Source organism: Chrysemys picta, chromosome 2 (assembly GCF_011386835.1).
Source record: "Chrysemys picta bellii isolate R12L10 chromosome 2, ASM1138683v2, whole genome shotgun sequence".
Lineage (NCBI taxonomy): Eukaryota > Metazoa > Chordata > Testudines > Emydidae > Chrysemys > Chrysemys picta.
The window spans coordinates 211,174,585-211,193,092 of NC_088792.1; the positions used below are offsets into that span (position 1 = coordinate 211,174,585).

Sequence of the window (18,508 nt, forward strand, 5' to 3'; positions counted from 1 at the left end):
CCAGTTCTTACGTGATTTATATTTTTCTTCCACTAGCCCAGTAACATCTTCAGCATTCTGTAAGGATTCTGTAAGGTCACTAGTGGCTTTTTACAATGATGGAGCATTGCCCTGTAATTGCCATAAAGCAGGTGCCACTAGCTCGGCTTGCAACCCTCTGGGAGGACAATGTAGCTGCAAACCTAACGTCATTGGCCGTCGGTGTAGCCGATGCCAAACTGGGTACTACGGATTTCCATTCTGCAAGTGTAAGTACATTCTGTTCTAAGTGGAAGTATTTTGTGACCTTATTTAATATGTGCTGCAGCTTCATTTTCTGCATATGGGACTCAATCCTACAAGGTGCTGATTAATGTAACTTTGGTCCAGCACAGCAGTTAATCACGCACTTCCCCTTAACACGATTAGTCCTATTCACTTTAAACACACGTGCTTAAAGTGAAGCATGCACTGAGGTGCTTTGCTGGACCAGGGCCAGTGTGCTTATTGCCTTGCTGGACAGAACCCAAATGCCACTCCTCTAGAGTTGAATGTTTTACTCTATACTCCCTAGTAAATAATATTTTCTAATTTATTGCCAGCTGTTGTGTCCCAACTCATGGCTACAAACCCTTTCATAAATAAGCACAGTGTAGCATTAACCTGGTAGCACTGACAGATTTATTGGTTACATGAAGTAACCTTGAATATCTGCCTTTCCTGGATATTATATTATACATTGAATACACTGGTAAAGTGGTGACATTCTCACCAAAACAGTGGTTTGCCCAGTGTGTAGCAAAATTTCCTGGGAAGTACTAAATAATAATATTTGTGTTGAATTTGAGGAACAATTTTGTGGTAAAGGCCCAAGGTCCCAGGCTACTCCTTGAAACTTTAGTTGTTGTTAGCTGGCTAGTTTCCAGGAGTTTGCTTCTCTTCTCACTTATGCTGCTGTATCTGTTGAAGTCGGTTAAATGATACCAGTGTAAAGCTGGTGAAAGAGAGAAGAGAATGAGGCCCCATATGACTTGACTTGAATGGAGTGAGAGTCATTTCTTTAAATCGAATATGATTAATCTGTAAAACATTTCCCCCCAACCCAGTATGCAACTGCGGCCGACGTCTTTGTGATGACATAACTGGTCAATGTATTTGCCCCCCTCAAACGGTGAAGCCCAAGTGTGAAGCATGTGAAAGACAGTTTTTCAACTACCACCCCCTTGTTGGCTGTGAAACCTGCAACTGCTCAAGCAGAGGAATAGTTAATGTGGCAAACCCAGAATGTGATAAAAACAATGGGCAGTGCAAGTAAGTTTGCATTATTGGGTTAAACTTGTTATTATTAATGTTAAAAATGTACATTGGAAAATTCTTGAGGGGTTTGATTCACTTGTCTTTTTACATACTTGCAAGGGTGGGTGGATGTATTCTTATTTTGATGTAAAGAGATGTATGCGGTGCTATCCAGGGATTAGAAGAGGATACAAACTTGGTTTGCTCTGGTAACTGGTTAATGGGAATTAGGACTCCTGAGCTTTATTTCTGTTTTTGCCACTGACTTGCCATATGACTTTGAGTATATCATTGAACCCTTCTGTGTCTTCCAATGGCTTGCCCAATATCACATAGCAAATTTGTGTCAGATTCAGGAATAGAAACCAGAACTCTGACTCCATGTACTCTGAGTATCATGTACTCTAACTACTAGATACACTTCTCATGGATTCACAGGGTCTGGTTTATGTCCCAGCCTGTAACCAGTCCATTGGGAGTGACCCCATTAGTGTGCTGGGCTGCAAGGGTGCACACGTTTCCACAGGGACAGGCCCGTGGCCTCCAAGACTGGGCTTTTGGGCATCAGCGATCCCTGTCTCTCTCCGTGGCTCCCTGCAGAGAATCCAGCCAAGCCAGACTCCCCCTTTGAGGCTTGTACTGTACCCCTGTAGAGTGCAGTACTCCCACTGAGTATTTGCAGTGACACCAGGCAGCCTTTTCCTAACCAGGTAACAGTGTATTGGTCACCTGGCATACAGAATCTGAAAGCCCTTGGGTTAGCACAGAGAGGCAAAGGTTAAGCCAGAGCTCATCCTGGCCAAGCCAGTGCAATGAAAGCTGTTATTGACTCCATCTTAGGCTCTATCTCCCCCTGACCCCTTTGTGTGTCCCAGGTGAAAGCTGCCAGCCTCTCTCAAAAACGAACATTTTATCTCCTGCCTTTCACATCTCAGTCCTTTGTCTCCAGGCTGGGCCATGCTGAGTTCACATCCCCACATGCCTGAGCTTCCCACTGTTCGGTGTTGATCGTTGTCTCTCTATACCCTCTGTTAATCTGAGTTGCATTCTGCCAGTTCCTAAATGACCCGTTCACTGCCGCCCAGACAGCTAGGTGACACCCACACCTCATGTCCTGCATTCCCCCCAGGAACAGACTTAACCCTATTTCCCCCACTCAGTAGCAATGCAAAGGACAGGGAAACGGAGGCAAACATAGGCTTCATAAAAATATTACAGAAAATTCCCACTTTGTAACAATACTCCCTCCATAATTCTTAAAATATTAATTACCTACCTCATAAGGTGTTATGAGGCTTAAGTAATGTTTGAAAAGAGCTTTGAAATCCTCTGATGAAATGTACACTCTGTGTCACTGCATGATATTATTCACTGGGAGGGAGCTGTGGGTGCTAAGCACCTTTGAAATGAAGCCATATGTGTCTGACTGCCAGCACAGTGTGATGAGAATACACTCCTTAGATGTATCCTCTGATTTACATTATATGAAAAACTATTGTGTACAACTGCAACTGCAGTGAATTCTCCTAACTTCTGAAGCCTCTTCAATCCCATTGCAGTCATCATTTTTTTTAGCTGCCTGTAAATATAAGAGAGCCCTTCGTGGCAAGCACAAATCCTTGGAGATGCTGTAGGGTATTTTTCTCACTCTGACTTAATTTTTGATGCAACAAAGGTATTCAAGGCTGGTTGAATTTAACTTACGTATTCATCTGTGACTCCCAAAAATGGAGCATCAGCTTTCCCACTGCACTGTTAATCCCATGAATGAAGTTTACCAACAAAGCCCTCATTTTCCCAGAGTACAAACAAAAGGAAGTACTTCCTCACGCAACACACAGTCAACCTATGGAACTTGTTGCCAGGGGATGTTGTGAATGCCAAAAGTATAACCGGGTTCAAAAAAGAATTAGATACGTTCATGGAAGATAGGTCCATCGATATCTATCAGCAAGGATGGTCAGGGACGCATCCCCATGCTCTGAATGGCCCTAAGCCTCTTATCACTAAGAAATTAACAAATTTCTGCCTGAGGCAAACTCACTATTTTGCCAAAGAAGTGGAATTTTGCCTTTTCCCCCTCTCTCTGTGAAAAGCTTTGTCATCTGTCCATAATGGTGATATTTTTCACTTGTTGGCCAGTTAGGGAAAGCTCGTGAGAATCATAAAATCGTCAGACTGGAAAGGACCTTGAGAGGTCATCTAGTCCAGTCCCCTGCACTCATGGCAGGACTAATTATTGTCTAGACCAATACTGACAAGTGTTTGTCTAACCTGCTCTTAAAAATCTCCAATGATGGAGATTCCACAACCTCCCCAGGCAATGTATTCCAGTGCTTAGCCACCCTGACAGTTAGGAAGCTTTTCCAAATGTCCAACCTAAACCGCCCTTGTCCTCTCTAAATAAGCAGTACTTTATAGTGGAAGATAAATGAGCAATACTTGATGGTATAGCAGAGCTCTCTCTCTCTCGCTCTCTCTCTGCAAAGCACTAATTATTAAACTGCCAAGTTAGCCATTACATGCTGATTAAAATATTCAATTCCGTGGATTACAGCAAAGTCCAAAGTCCTAATTCTATGTGCAAATTTACTTTCTATTATCAGGATATGGGGGTAATGTACTTAAGAGTGTGACAAGCCTCCCCCAGTGTACGGTGAAATGCTTAATTGTGCTCATGTGCTGCATCAAATGCAGCCCATTATATTCAATCCAGCACTTTTAAACTATTTATTAGTTGTAAATTCCCAGTGCTTGGGTACCCACATATTCAAAACGTGGGTGCTGAGAGCCAAAGACACACCCCTGGGTTGCCAAAGGATTTTAAAAACAGTTCCAGCACAGATAAAACCTAGAGATGCAGATGTTAACATTTTTAGACTTTGGAAGTATTTTCCTGTACAAAGAGCCTTTGCTCCCCGGAAGCCCTGCACTGGAGTTGCAGAGGGAGGCTGTGGGAAGAGGCTAGCAAGGAGATGGTGAGGAGGGGGATAGGTCACAAGAGCCACATTTTTGTAGATCCAGTGGCCTCATCAGACTATGCTGGTCCATTCCAGAAGCTGAAGTAGCGGCTATGGAAGAGGAGTTGCTGCTTTCACAAAAGGTGGTGCTCTGCTATCTCATGTCCTGACTTTGGGGTTGGATTTCATCTTATACCACCCTTCACCCAGATAATGCCAAGTTACTCAGGCTTTGTGTCTGAGCCAAGTGGATTTCACCCAGTATGAACAGTTTTGTATAAACAAGGTTTACAGCCCAGTAAGTTATATAATCTTTCCATTGGGAAACCCCATCTTGTTGTTAGCAGCTGGGCGCTTTGGTAAATGGCCACTCACTCTCAGCTCTATAGCTCTTCTCAATGCAGATTCCTGCCTGGGATACAGCATGCTGGTTTCAGACTCCTGTGTGTGCAGGGGGTCCCTCCCCGCTGCAGATGCTGAACAGCTTCAGAACATGAACCCCAACTTCAACACTTGCAGTCTTGAAAATCAAACCACCCCCATTGGGTTGAGTGACCATTGTTAGGAATTGCAGTCCTCCTCACAATTTGAAAAAAATGCTAATCTGTTTCAGTTGAGCCCCATGAGTGGTGTTTAATGACCAGATGATCACTTCAGATCCTTTGCTAGGGTTACCATACGTCCAGTTTTTCCCGGACATGTCCGGCTTTTTGGCAATCAAACCCCCGTCCGGGGGGAATTGCCAAAAAGCCGAACATGTCCGGGAAAAATACCGGCCGGGCACTTCCTCTCCCGCGGCTGCTCTGCTCCTCCCCTGACTCAGACTTCGGCTCTGTTTAAGAGCCAAGCTGCCCGAGCCAGCACTACTGGCTTTGGGCAGCCCCCATGCCTCCGGACCCCAGCCGCCGTCCGGGCACTTCCCTTCCCGGGCTCCAGCTGCTCTGCTCCGGCGGCTGGGGTCCGGAGGCCCGGGGGCTGCCCGAAGCCGGTAGCGCTGGCTTGGGCAGCTTGGCTCTTAAACAGAGCCGAAGTCTGAGTCAGGGGAGGAGCAGAGCATCTGGAGCCGGGGAGGAGAAGTGCCCGGCTGGCGGCTGGCGGCTGGGGGCGGAGGCACAGGGGCTGCCCGAAGCCGGTAGCGCTGGCTCGGGCAGCTTGGCCCTTAAACAGAGCCGAAGAGTCAGGGGAGGAGCAGAGCAGCTGGAGCCCGGGAGGGGAAGTGCCTGGCCGGGTGCGCAGGGTCCGGAGGCATGGGGGCTGCCCGAAGCCCGAGCGCTACCGGCTTCATAGTTTGTCGGGCAGCCTCCAGACCCTGCGCCCCTGGCTGGGTGCTTCCCCTCCCGGGCTTCAGCTGCGCTGGGGAAGCGCCGGCCGGGGGCACAGGGTCTGGAGGCTGCCCGGCAAACCGTGAAGCCGGTAGCGCTCGGGCAGCCCTTTTCGCGTGGCTGGGAGGGAGGAGGGGGAGTTAGGGTGGGGACTTTGGGGAAGGGGCGGAGTTGGGGCGGGGCCAGGGCCCGTGGAGTGTCCTCTTTTTTTATTTTTTAAATATGGTAACCCTACCTTTGCATTATTTTATTCCCACCCCTGTGACACCTTCTCCCTACACAAACAAACCTAAATGTTTCTGTTTGCTTTATTGGTAAAGGTGCAGGCCAGGAATAACAGGGCGACGATGTGATCGCTGCAGTTCTGGTTCTTACAGTTTCCCGGATTGTATTCCCTGTAATTGTAACAGAGATGGAACAGAACCAGATGTTTGTGATCCACAGACAGGAGTTTGTCTCTGCAAGGTCAGATAAAACAAGATACTTGTGCATTCACAAATATCAGTTTCCATATCAGTGGCTGTTTCATATTTAATGGGTCTAATAAAATGAATTTGTTATTTGCAGTTGTTAGATAAGAATTAAATACAGTTATATCAAAAATGCATTGTAGCACTTGCCTGGATTGCAAATAAACTGCAATTAAGAAGTTTGTAGAATACATTTAATGTTGATCTGTTTCACAGAGAAACCTAGATTTATGCAGTACATTAAGGTACTACATGCTATGTGTGCACATATGTGTTGAAACGCTATGTGCATACACATATCTCTGTTTTGCATCTGCAGTTTGATTTTTTTTTTTATATCCACCAGGCTTCAGGCTTTTTTTTTTTTTTTTTTTTTTTTTTTTTTGTCGTTGGATGTAATTGACATTTCAGTGCCCCAGTGTATGCACCATGTTTGCCATTGCTGTGATTTGCATAGACTGAACTCTATTAATGTGAAGTTTCATATGTGACCTTTCACATGTAGGTTTGGAAGAGCCAGCTTGAGGATTTTGGTAAGGAAATCACCTAGTAGTATTCAGAGCTGGGACTGATCAATGTTCATTACTTAACAGTGAGCTACAGTAATTCCACTACATCTTTATACAGATCTAGTGGAAAGGCTTCTCAAAAACGATGTAATTTTTCCATGTGAAATTGCAGTGAACTGTATTTTTATATATATCCAACATACACACTGCTGATATTCAATTGGGTCTGTATACTTAGTAGCTAGAAAGGAGACCTTCCTGTTGTGCATGCAAGAGACAAAGCTATGAATAAGTTATTGGCACAGAAGTTCCCTTTCAAGAGGAGACTATTTCATTTGCATTTGGAATACCATTTACAGAAGACCATAAGTAACAATTTCACATTTATATTCTCTTATATTTTATAAATATTTAAATGTTCCTGTAGGAATTTTGTTTTAGGTGCCTGGTATTTTGCGGGTTGACCAATAACACATGGAAAATTTTAATAACTTTTTTCAATTGTTCTTTAACAGGAGAATGTTGAAGGTAGACAATGTGACATTTGCCATCAAGGATCATTTTATTTGGATCCTTCTAATCCCAAAGGCTGCACTTCTTGCTTTTGTTTTGGAGCTACTAGCAACTGTCACAGTACAAGTAATCGTAGAACTAAGGTATATTTAATGTATATTTTTAGTTACTATCATGTACAGGCATGTATCCCATTAAGCAATTATCAGATTTCTTCCAAATAACAAATTGTATTTTACTGAATGATGAGAATGGGAAATAGTCTCGGGAAACCACTGAAAAGTGTTATGTTTCCCATGAGATGCTTTCTCTGCAAGAAATAGTGCAAATTATGGTGCAACCTCCTTAAGACCCCTGCAGAATCTGAAAGTGCTGTCCTGTGGGAAATGGTCTGTCTACCTCTCTGTTTCAGCTAGAGCTGAAACCAGTCCTCTGTTCTAGGTGGCTACAGCCATCAAAGACTTTGTTGAAGTGAGATATGTAGTTACAATATACTTTTCCAATAAGTTAACGAAGCAATTGATTTGATATCTGGCTTGTAGGAAATACTCACTACAGGTGTATTTGAGACCTAGATAGTGTGCAAGAGGTCCCTTGGGAATATTCAACATGAGCTCTCTATGTGAACAGCCTCTGCCCTTCTTCATTTTCATAGGGAAAAACATGACACAAGAAGGTGGGAGGAGGAGGGAAATTGGGATATACTCATATGATAACATAAATGAATGGGAGGAATATTTAAGGCTGATAAGCATTGAAAACAAGGAGCAACAGCCTGAAAATAAACAAGGGAATATTTAAATTGGACATTACAAGAAACATTTCTAATAACAGACAGGAGAAAAATGATCTAAGGGAAGTTATTGAAGCACTGTCACTTCGCTGTTAGATTGCATCTCTGATCTAAACATCTCAAAGTTCAAATACAGATCCAAATATTCCTGAACTTTGAGAATGTTTGAATCTGGATCTGGAGGTTTGGTTTAGGCTCAGATGTAGACTAGGTGTTATCTGGATTGTAGCACTTTATTATTTAAGCACAATGGGTGAAATCCTGGCCCAACTAAAGGAAATGACTAAGCTCTCATTGGTGTCAGTGGAGTCAGGATTTCACCCAATAACTGTAGTAGCTTTTCCTACGGAAGCCTGTTGTTGAGCGTCTGGATATTTTGATGTCAGATTGTTCTGTGAGTGATTCTGAGACACATGCATTAATTTTTATGTCTGCTATTATAAGTCCATATAGCCATTCTCCTCTGTAGTGTAATGAAAGATGCCACCTATCTCAACCCAAGCAAAAGATAATTAATTCTAATGTTGAGACTTCCAGCTAAGCTGTAAAGGAAGTCAAGGCCTGAAGTATACTGTAAAATAATTCTCCCTGTGCTATTCAAATGATATAATATGATCTGTTTGTTTTTCTTTGTAGTATGGGACACAATCCCTGCAGAGGACATCTACTCCTGTAAAACATTATTGCTCTGGCTTTTGTTTAAAACTGCAAAATAAAAACAGTTTTTTAAAACAATAGACTAAACAAAGCACTGGTGATTTTGGTACAGGGTTAGTGCAGCACTAGTGCAGGAGGTTTCAGGAAGTAGATGAGTTAGGAAGACCTTTTTAGACTTATTATTTAAAGGGGGGAAATTGTTTATGGACTTAAAATATAAGGCCAAATTCTATCCTGGGTTGTATACATGCAGTTTCTATTGACCTCAGTGAGGGTTGTGTTTACATATAACCAAGCCCAGAATTTAGTCCACAGTAACAAATCAAACACCCTTGTGCAGAAGGCAAACAGTAGGCTTATGCACCACTTATGTCCCACTTAAGCCCCTTCTGAGGCATTTTTAAGTGGGACACAAGTGTTGCATAGGCTTTGTGATGTCTGTCTCTGGAGGGGTGAATTTTATCCTCAGTATATTATATAATCAGTACAATATGTCTCATAAATGACGCAATACACTGAACTTGGAAAGGTTTTAATAAATGATTAAACATGCCCTAATTTCCCTTTTATATTTTGTAATTAGTTTGTTGATATGAGGAACTGGCGCGTGGAGACAGCTGACAATAGCATTGATGTCCCCGTAACCTTCAATCCAGGCAGCAATAGTGTAGTTGCTGATGTTCAAGAGTTGCCTACCTCTGTGCACAGTTTATACTGGGTGGCACCACAATCCTACTTGGGAGAGAAGGTAAATGACACCTAACTAATCTGGTGTGATCATATTTGTTCTGTTTTTTCTAATAGATGTTTGTTTTCTTCCCTATGGATTCCTAACCCTCCTCTAAAAAAGTGGGCTGTAGCCCATGAAAGCTTATGCTCTAATAAATTTGTTAGTCTCTATGGTGCCACAAGTACTCCCATTCTTTTTGCGGATACAGACTAACACGGCTGCTACTCTGTAACCCTCTTCTGACTTTCCTGAAATCACAGTACTCGGCTTTTGATGACAGCTTTGAAAGTGCAGTCAGTTATAATGCTGGATTAATCATCCTGTTGGATGTTGGGGAGATGTTTACATGAACTCTGTGGTCAACTCTGTTCCTGGCCTGGCTAGTTTTTGAGAGCTGGTATTCTTGAGGCAATTTCTGAACCACAGCCTCATAGCTTGCTGCTGTCCCATGGTACCTTTTAAGACTCACTGAACATCTTTGGGGAGATTTTCAAAAGCATAAAGGGCAGTTAATTGTTCAACTGCTGTTGAAAACTTCCCCCTTTATTGTTGATATCCTACTGTCAGGAGTGAACAGTTCCAGATGGTGTGAATATTAAATTAATGTATTGTTGTTTGTTTGATATAATAACTTGGATTGTATGGCTGTGTGAAAGTATTACCGTGTTTCCTACTTAGTACACCTCTACCCCGATATAACGCGACACGATATAACACGAATTCGGATATAACGCGGTAAAGCAGTGCTCCGGGGGGGCGGGGCTGCGCACTCCGGTGAATCAAAGCAAGTTCGATATAACACAGTTTCACCTATAATGCGGTAAGATTTTTTGGCTCCCGAGGACTGTGTTATATCGGGGTAGAGGTGTAACTGTGTGCTTATTAACTAATTGCAACAGGTCCAAGCATCATATGAGGAGAACACTATTCTTTTAACCATCAGCTTTTTTGAGCTTCTTTCTGCTCTTTCTGCTTCTTAAGGGAAGCAGCAGATTGCTGTCTATTAAACTTGTCATCATTCCACCTTGGGGATCATGTTGACCAGTTTACACATTGCTGCTGATTGCTTGTAGCTTCAGTGTCATATAACTCTATCCAGCTGCTGTCCCAGTTGTGTTTATAATGGTAGCTGGCTATACAGCAAGTAGATTCAATACTCTGATTGTCAGATGGAACGTGGAATCCATCCACCCCATCACATGTGGGGAGCCACTAGGACAGACATTTGTCGTATTCAAGGAGGGTGCAATTCACTATTCAAGTCCCACTTGGGCCCCATTTTGAGGATTTAAGTAGTGCATAGACCTCATGCTGGCCCACTGCACACTGGTGAATATCACCACAGGTAAGTACTGATTAGGGTGGTACTTATTAATGTTATGAGGTTCTCTTTATATTTATTACAACTTTAAAAAAAAAGAAGGAAGAGAAGAAATATACTATGCTAAATGTTAACATTGAAACCGAACAAGTTAAGAGTCCATGCCTCTCTGAAGAGAATGTCATGGTTAATATTTTTTTTAATATAACGAAAGTGTATTTTTATTTTCACTTTCAAAGTCAGAACTTCCTGGAGGTATCTCTTTTCCAAAAAGAAAATCTTCTTTGGATAGAGACCAAGCATGGAAAATCTCAGCCTAAAAAAGTGAATGTTTTGGAAAGTTATGGGATTGCATTGTAACACTCTGGTTTTACAAACTCTTTTGTCACCTTAACTATAGCGATCACAGCCAGTGCCTACTAAAATACATATTTACACATAAAGGAAGGAAAACTACAGACCAAAAAGTAACTATTTTATTTATAGTGGATGTGTGTGTGGCATGCATAGTTTGATATTGTGATGTGCAGAATAAAAAGTGTGTTTACTCACAAGAGACTAAAACTGATGAAGCAGTTCTGCTTTATCTTGCATGTCTTGTCAGAAACAAAAACAAACAACTGTATGATTAGACAGTGTGGAGTGCAATGGGAATTGGCTGATAAAATGTTGTTGCTAGCTCCGTTTGGAAAAAAAAAAACGGATTGCAATTTAGCAATAGTGCTACTCTTGCCTTTCAGCCAAAAGAGTTTGTTTTGCTAATTACTCACCTCCAGAGAAAAGGGTTTGACTTGTGTAGCAACTAAAATGGATTTATTAGTCAAAATGTACCTCTAGTGAACTTCCATCAATTCTCACAAATTCCTTCCTGCTGAAGAGCAACCCAGAATAAATGGGGTGTTTGATTCCAAAAGTTTTGAACAGAGCTTTGTAGAAAAAGCAGTAAAACACCTGTTTTACAATCTGGACAAAATTCTTCTCTGAAATCTGTACAGTTGGTCATGATTACAATATTGTCCTCTTTTTACATACATTAACATCAGTAGGAGCTCTGTCTGCATAAGAAGAGCTCAGCTAAGATTTCCTAGTGAGGTGTGATGTTTATAAGAGTAGGATGGGCTGGCCTGAGAAAACCACCACTAAACGTGTTCAAACTGACCTCTCCTTGGCCATCTTTCCTCTCTGCATATGGTTGTCTGCTGCCTCTTCAGTTTCATTGTCGGCTTTACTGCTGCTGCTATTGATAAAACCCTCTGAAGATCCTGGGGAAGAAAATGTATGCAAGCCTGTCCCTCCCCACCCCCCAAAAGCATTGTATGAGGATGATATCATTGTGCTGGTGTTTGAGAGAGAAGGTGCAACTGATTTGCAGGAGAATAATGAAAGTGACTACACACGACATAAAATGCACAGAATAAACAAGCTCAAAAATAGAGAAAAAAACATCTCTAAACTCTTTCGGTTATTGTCATCTCAATGGTTACTTACAACAATGGTAGAACCAAAATCCTCAGATGGAAATACGATTTTCAAGTTGACAGTGACCCTTTAAACAAAAGTCATATAAACTGGCTATCAGAATAAGAGACTCCAAAGTGGTAATGATAATTGTTCTATTCATTCCAGATTTTGTTTTCAAACAATGCATATTTGCATATTTAGAGTAGAGGAACAAAGAGAAAGTACGCTATTTACAGTGCGTGGTGGGGTGGGAGGGAGAACAAATACAAAACGATTTTAGTATTTAGCAAAATTGCAGTAAACTCTTTATCGTCTTGAACATTTTGTCATAGCTTTCTTCGTACGGTGGCTACCTAAGTTACCTAGTGAAATCTTTTGGCTTACCTAGTGAAGGCATGATTCTTCTAGATAAAAGACCTGATGTACAGCTAACAGTAAGTATTATATTGTTGCTTTTTGAAATCAGGGAAATACTTCATTTCACATTTAATTTTTTTCAAGAAATCTCAACACAGTGCTATTTTTTCAGTTATCTAAAATGTACTATTGGAAAAGATTGCTCTTTAGTAAAGCATTCTAAAAATGTATACTACCGTGATGCTGCATTTTTACAAGTGTTCTTATTACATTTTGGTCAAAGCCATTCTCATATCTATGTGTTTTGCTAAGGTAACTTCTTATTACACATATCTGACTTGAGTGCAACAAAAACATAAAATGGAATTTTCCCCTTAAAATACACCTGTTAAAAAGATAAATCATAGCCTTGCACATTTGTTACCAAGAAGGGTCTTGATCTTGGAAAGACTTTTATGTGTGCTTTATTTTACATGTGGGATTAATCCCATTCATGTCACTGGGACTTTTCATAATTAAGCATAAGCATTAGATTTTGCTGAATGGGGTAGAAATATACTTCAGGTCAACCAGATTTGAATTTAACTAGCTACGGGCCAAAGTTAGATCCTTAAATTTGTCGTTTAAATCCCCATGTCTGAACCTGGCACAAAACTAGGAGGGGATTTTCTTTTCTGGTTCAAATGCAGCTGAAATCTTACAAGAATATCTGTTCTCGTGAGATTTCCATGCTATCAAATCCAAACTCAAAGTGTACCTTAAACTTGATGGGAATCTGAAAACAGCTTCTTCAGGTCATCTTTAATTTTAATCCAACCTTCTAATGTGTTGGCTGAGAAATATGTTGCATAGGGCATTGTAATATCTGATTTGACTCTCTCACTGCATCAGGATTGAAGGTCAGAAATTTTTCTGGGTCATATTTTGTTTTTACTTCCCTCCCCATCCTCACCCAAAAGTGCATCTTTTTGTTGTCATAGTGAATACCATTAAAGTATGGTAACTTAAGTTGTATCTGCTGAATGACAGAATTACTGTGCTTCAGCAACTTATACTGCATATCAATACCGTAACATTAAAAGTATTCAAATTTCAGCATGAAAGCATTATTCTTACATAGGGTCAGCAAATGAAAATAGTTTACGTGGATCCTAACAACCCATTGCCTGACCGACAGTATTACGGCCGTTTGCAGCTAATTGAGGTAAGAAATATAAATGGAATAGTTTAAGATTTCATCGCATAGGTTATAGTGCATCGGTGTTGCCAAAACAGGCAGCTGCCGGAGATGCGGTTCTCCTGGAGTCACACTGGCTCACATGTTTCGGGACAGTCCCAAGATACAATCCTTTTGGCTAGAAATAGGCAGGAGGATTAATATGATAATGGGTACCTCTTTAAAAATTAGTTCTCGGAACGGTGTTTTGGGTTATATCCCATCATCTTGGAAACCCTCCAACCCATGGAAGGCTTGGTTCTCTAGAGCAGTGCTTGTAGCCAAGTGAGTCATTTTGCTTAGATGGAAGAGCAGACTGTCTCCAGGGATAGGAGCTTGGTGTGGGTATTCAGGGCATACGGGACCCAACTTTACCCCTCTGTGGGCTCAGGGCACTACCCCTCCATGGGCTCAGGGCTAATACCAATTCCCAGTGGACTCAGGTTTCTATGGGTCTATGAGGCCTTTTCCCAATGAAAGAGCCCTCACACAGTGAATATCCTTAAATATATACAAGTATTTATTAACAATTAGCAACAAATCAACAGAATACACACGCCAAACATCTTATGCTCACCACTCCCAATAAAACAGATAGACGTCTCCCGATGGCCAGTCAGGGTTATGTCGTCTGGGACTCTAGCTTCTACACAGTCTGGTCATGCAGGGGTTAAAAAGTTCAGGCAGCTTTGATCTTGAGGTGTATCCTGGAAATAAGTTCCAAAGTGCTTCTTTTCTGACCCTCATTATATAATTAAAATGAGGTTCTCTCTCATCTATGCCTTAACCAATTATTTTACTTAAAACATAGCTATGCAAAAAACACTAACCAATCATTTTCACTATACAGGGGTTCACATGCCTAAGACAGCCTACTCATTAGCTTTTGCATTTTTCGAAGTTAGTAATAACTTCTCAAGGTCTACTTATCTTTATGCTTTGTTAGTGGGATACACTTTCAACAGCAAAACCTCATACTTTTTTATTATCAGGAAGAAACTACAGAAATTCAAGGTTAGTTTGTCCATTCTCTCCCATTCTCTTGACTTTGTGAATATCTATCTATCTCCTGTTAATAGGGCTGCATCTGCAGCTAATGCTTTTCTATCTGTCTGCCTATGCCAAGGCCGAATTCCCCTGACTCTGTAGTTTTGTTTCCAAATTATGGTGTCTGAAATGGCTGTGAGTTATGCTAAATCCATACACAAGATGGCGGTGAGTCATGTCAAGTCCAGGCCTCTCATTACACAGGTCCACTTCCTACAGAGTCTCACTCTACTTCAATAACTCTCTGTGGCGCCATTTCCTTCTACTGTTGGTTTTCAGGCACCAAAAACATCTCCTGTTCCTTGAATCACTAATTGACATTCCCCAACCACCAAAAATGCTTAATCAGCTCCTTTCTTCCTGGGGGGAGACATCCCTACCAATGCTCTTTCTCTGCTGCTTTCCAGCTGATTTCCAGACTTCCCTCACAGGTCTTCTATAGTCATTGGGGCTGATATATAGTCTCAGTTGCTTGGCTAGCAAATATACAAAGTGTGTATATGGGTTTCTTATGTCCCTTCTCGATGTTCCCCCATTCCTTTTCCCACCCTTCATTTCTTTACATACCTGCTACCCACTTTCCTCACATCTATTTCACCCTCCCTTCCCTGAGTCTGCAGGAAGTGGTGCTAAGTGATTGTTTTCTGTTACCATCCTCCCTTTTTGTTGCAGTGTCTGTTTCCACCAAGCTAATTGGAGGTTAACTCACCCCAGGACCATATTTACTTTATATCATTAATGTACAGGGAAACTTCAGACATGCGAGCAACAATAACCTGGTATCTAGAGAAGAACTGATGATGGTCCTGTCTAGACTAGATGGCTTACACATCAGAGGTCTTTACTACACAGAGAGTCAGAGGTTAACCCTGGGTGAGGTTGGGCTGGAAGAAGCCACAAGTACAGGAAGTGGAAGCATTGCATATAATGTAGAGACATGCTCCTGCCCCCCTGACTACGTGGGTGACTCATGTCAGGTAGGAAATTTTCTTTGCCTCCTCATTGTATCATTTTTGATATGTTGTTCACAACCGTATTGATTTAGTTAGAGAAAAAAGATTAATCATTAGCAGTACTGGTTAATTTTAAGCACTTTGTAGGTAAGTTTATGTACAGTTTTGATAGCTAGGGCCCAGATCTTCAGAGGTATTTAGGCACCTAACTCCCTTTGAGGATCTGGGCTTAAAATCCTTTCATTGTGTGAATTAGATACCTTCTGTGGAATTTGTGCTCCTTTTAGCTGCGATTATGCATGTATAAAGTGTGTGTGTTATATGAATAATATTTTCTGTCATGTACAGTGCAAGACTAAAGAAGATCAGTCTAATTAGTTTATCCAAGAGAAGGTTAAGTGTTGACTTGATCGTGGTCTATAAGTACATACATGGGGGGAAGATTTCTGATAATAGAGGACTCTTTAATTTAGCAGACAAAGGCATAATGAGGTACAGTGGCTAGAAGCTGAAGCAAGACAGATTCACACTAGAAATTATTTGTACATTTTTAACAGTGAGAAAAAATATCCACTGGAACTCACCTAAGATTCTCCATCACTTGAGATTTTTACATCAAGACTTGGATGTCTTTCCAAGAGATATGCTATAAAAGAGAGCTCAAACAATTTATGGGCTTAATTCAGGAATTACCAGGTTAAATTCTAGTGCCTGTATTAGGTAGGAGATCATACTAGATAGCCATATTGATCCCTTTTGGCCTTAAAATCTATGAACCTATCTAAGTGGACTATATTGTACCGTAGCAGCAGAGGCAAAGCTTTAAACTTCAAACCTTGACTGGAGACTCAAGAGAGCTGGGTCCCATTCTTGGTAATGATAATATGCTGACTACCCAGACCCTTGGGAACAGAGTGAAATATGTAAGCAAGAAAACAAAGAACAGATTGCACAGAATGTGTAGAATTAGTTACTTGCTCGGGCTCTGTCAAAAATGCTTAAGAGTTAAAGTAGCAGTTACTACACTAACCTGTAAACAATACATCTTAAAATGAGAATGAAAGAGTAGTGAGTGGAGCAGAACAGCCACTGAGAGACTGATTGAACTAGCTGCATTTATTATTGGTCTGGGTCTTTCATTTTTGGCTCCTGGCCACAGTAATAGGGCATTGTTTGCTGAATATCATTTTGGAAATATTTTCAGAAATTATTTCTCATGCACTCAGTGCTCTGCACTACACATGAAATCCAACTGATTAGCACACTGGGGCTTGCATTTAATACAGACTGAAATTGTCCCATTCTCGCTCCACCACCTGCAATGTGCTGTCTTTATATACTAGCCGTTTTTCCACCCCTGCATTGAGGAAAATACATAGCCCAAAGGAAGCAGTCAAACCACGGACTTAATGTAGCTCATAAGCCCTTCACGTTTTTGCAGTATTACTCAATCTATGATTTCCTGTTCTAATCGTCTAGCTCTGTCTGACTGTGTTAGGTGGGAGAAGGTGATGCCTGCCACACCTTACTTTAGATATACATTAACTTACAGGAGTTACAGCATGGTCGTTTAACCTCAGGAACTGTTATTTGTGCTGTACAACCTGACTCATGTATAAAGTTTAAAGGTGGGGCCCATCGCAGCATACAGCCTCACTTATCTGAGTCAGAAGCTGAACAATAAGGCGGAGTATAAGAGAAGGTTTGAGTAGTGAAAGAAAACTGTACGTGAACAGCCAAGCTAAGAGCTAAGCAGAATGACGGCCGAAATACAGAGGCCGAAGAACATAGGATGGCTAGTTGTCCTATTAATAGCTCTGGGGCATTGCTTGGGACAAGATATACAACAGAGGGTAGCATTTCCTCACCTGCAGGGCAGAGGTCAGCAGCAACAAACTCATTTGGATTTTAAACCAAAAGAGGTAATCTTACTTTCTTTCTTTCTCACTGAGTTATGGAGTTCTTGAAATTCAAACAATAAGAATGCATATCTCCTAACCTTGAATTACATTACTACCGATAGTACACGGATGATCTTTCTTGTAGGTTGTTTACCACTGTCCACAAACAGCCGGAGCATCTAACAGCTTCTATGTACTTTTGAGTGGTTAAGAGCTTTTTGTTCATACGAGGTGAATATTGCAAAATGAAATCGCGGTGACAGTTGTCCTCAAATCAGAGTACTTCAGCACTCCAGTGTGTATGTTAGTGTTGTTACAAATTTTAAATGTAAAGAGAGTAAAAATTGAAAGAGGAAAGAGCAGCATAGATTTGTTCAAATGCATGTGGATACACTAATAAAGTAGGTATATTCATTTTTGCTTTGCCTGTAAGGTACTTGTGATAAATAATTCTTGTGAAGCTATATTTCTATTGGTTGAGCTATTTCAAATATTGAGGTGGCTAGTCTCCTCAGAAAGCAGGAATACTGATTGCCTGTTGGCTATAATGTATAAATCCAGGAAGAATAGGTCCCTGCATTTATTAAAATGTATCTGAAAAAAGTCAGAGTGGGACAAATTATGGGTTCAGCCCTTGCTCCCAGTGAAGTCAATATTAAAACTCATGTTGATTTAAATGGTGCAGGATCAGGCCTTATGTACATTTAATTACATTAATCCCACATACCACTGAAAGCGAGGGTGGAATTTCCAACAGATCACAGGTGAACCCTCATTGTTTAAACATCAACAACTTTCATTGCAGTATTCTGTTAAAATCCTTGTGCTGCTGCGGGGCTGATGTTTTTCTCTGCCAAATGTATGTTTAATAAATTTCTAATTCTCATTCAGAATCTTTCATAAATACTCATGCCTAAAGCAACTTAAACTACGATGTATGGCCTGATTCTGCTAACCCTTACTCCCATGAGTGGTCCCATGGAGCTCAGGGCCACGACTCATCTGAGCAAGAATTTGCAGGAT

At 41.2% G+C, this 18,508-nt stretch overlaps 1 protein-coding gene across 4 annotated transcripts in view; it reads left to right on the forward strand.

Annotated features, from left to right (window-relative positions):
• Positions 1–18,508, forward strand: part of LAMA3 (laminin subunit alpha 3) — a 190,852-nt gene that overhangs the window by 115,394 nt on the left and 56,950 nt on the right. For 2 of the 4 annotated variants that reach the window (XM_065585346.1, XM_042854847.2), the window contains exons 34-41: positions 37–248; positions 1,086–1,290; positions 5,878–6,022; positions 7,052–7,192; positions 9,083–9,247; positions 12,344–12,445; positions 13,489–13,572; positions 15,378–15,608. In XM_065585346.1, the coding sequence (XP_065441418.1) occupies positions 37–248; positions 1,086–1,290; positions 5,878–6,022; positions 7,052–7,192; positions 9,083–9,247; positions 12,344–12,445; positions 13,489–13,572; positions 15,378–15,608 (1,285 nt within the window). Of the gene's footprint in view, positions 1–36; positions 249–1,085; positions 1,291–5,877; positions 6,023–7,051; positions 7,193–9,082; positions 9,248–12,343; positions 12,446–13,488; positions 13,573–15,377; positions 15,609–17,116; positions 17,507–18,508 lie in introns of those variants that run through there. The other 2 variants (XM_024099569.3, XM_065585348.1) reach the window with 1 other exon arrangement.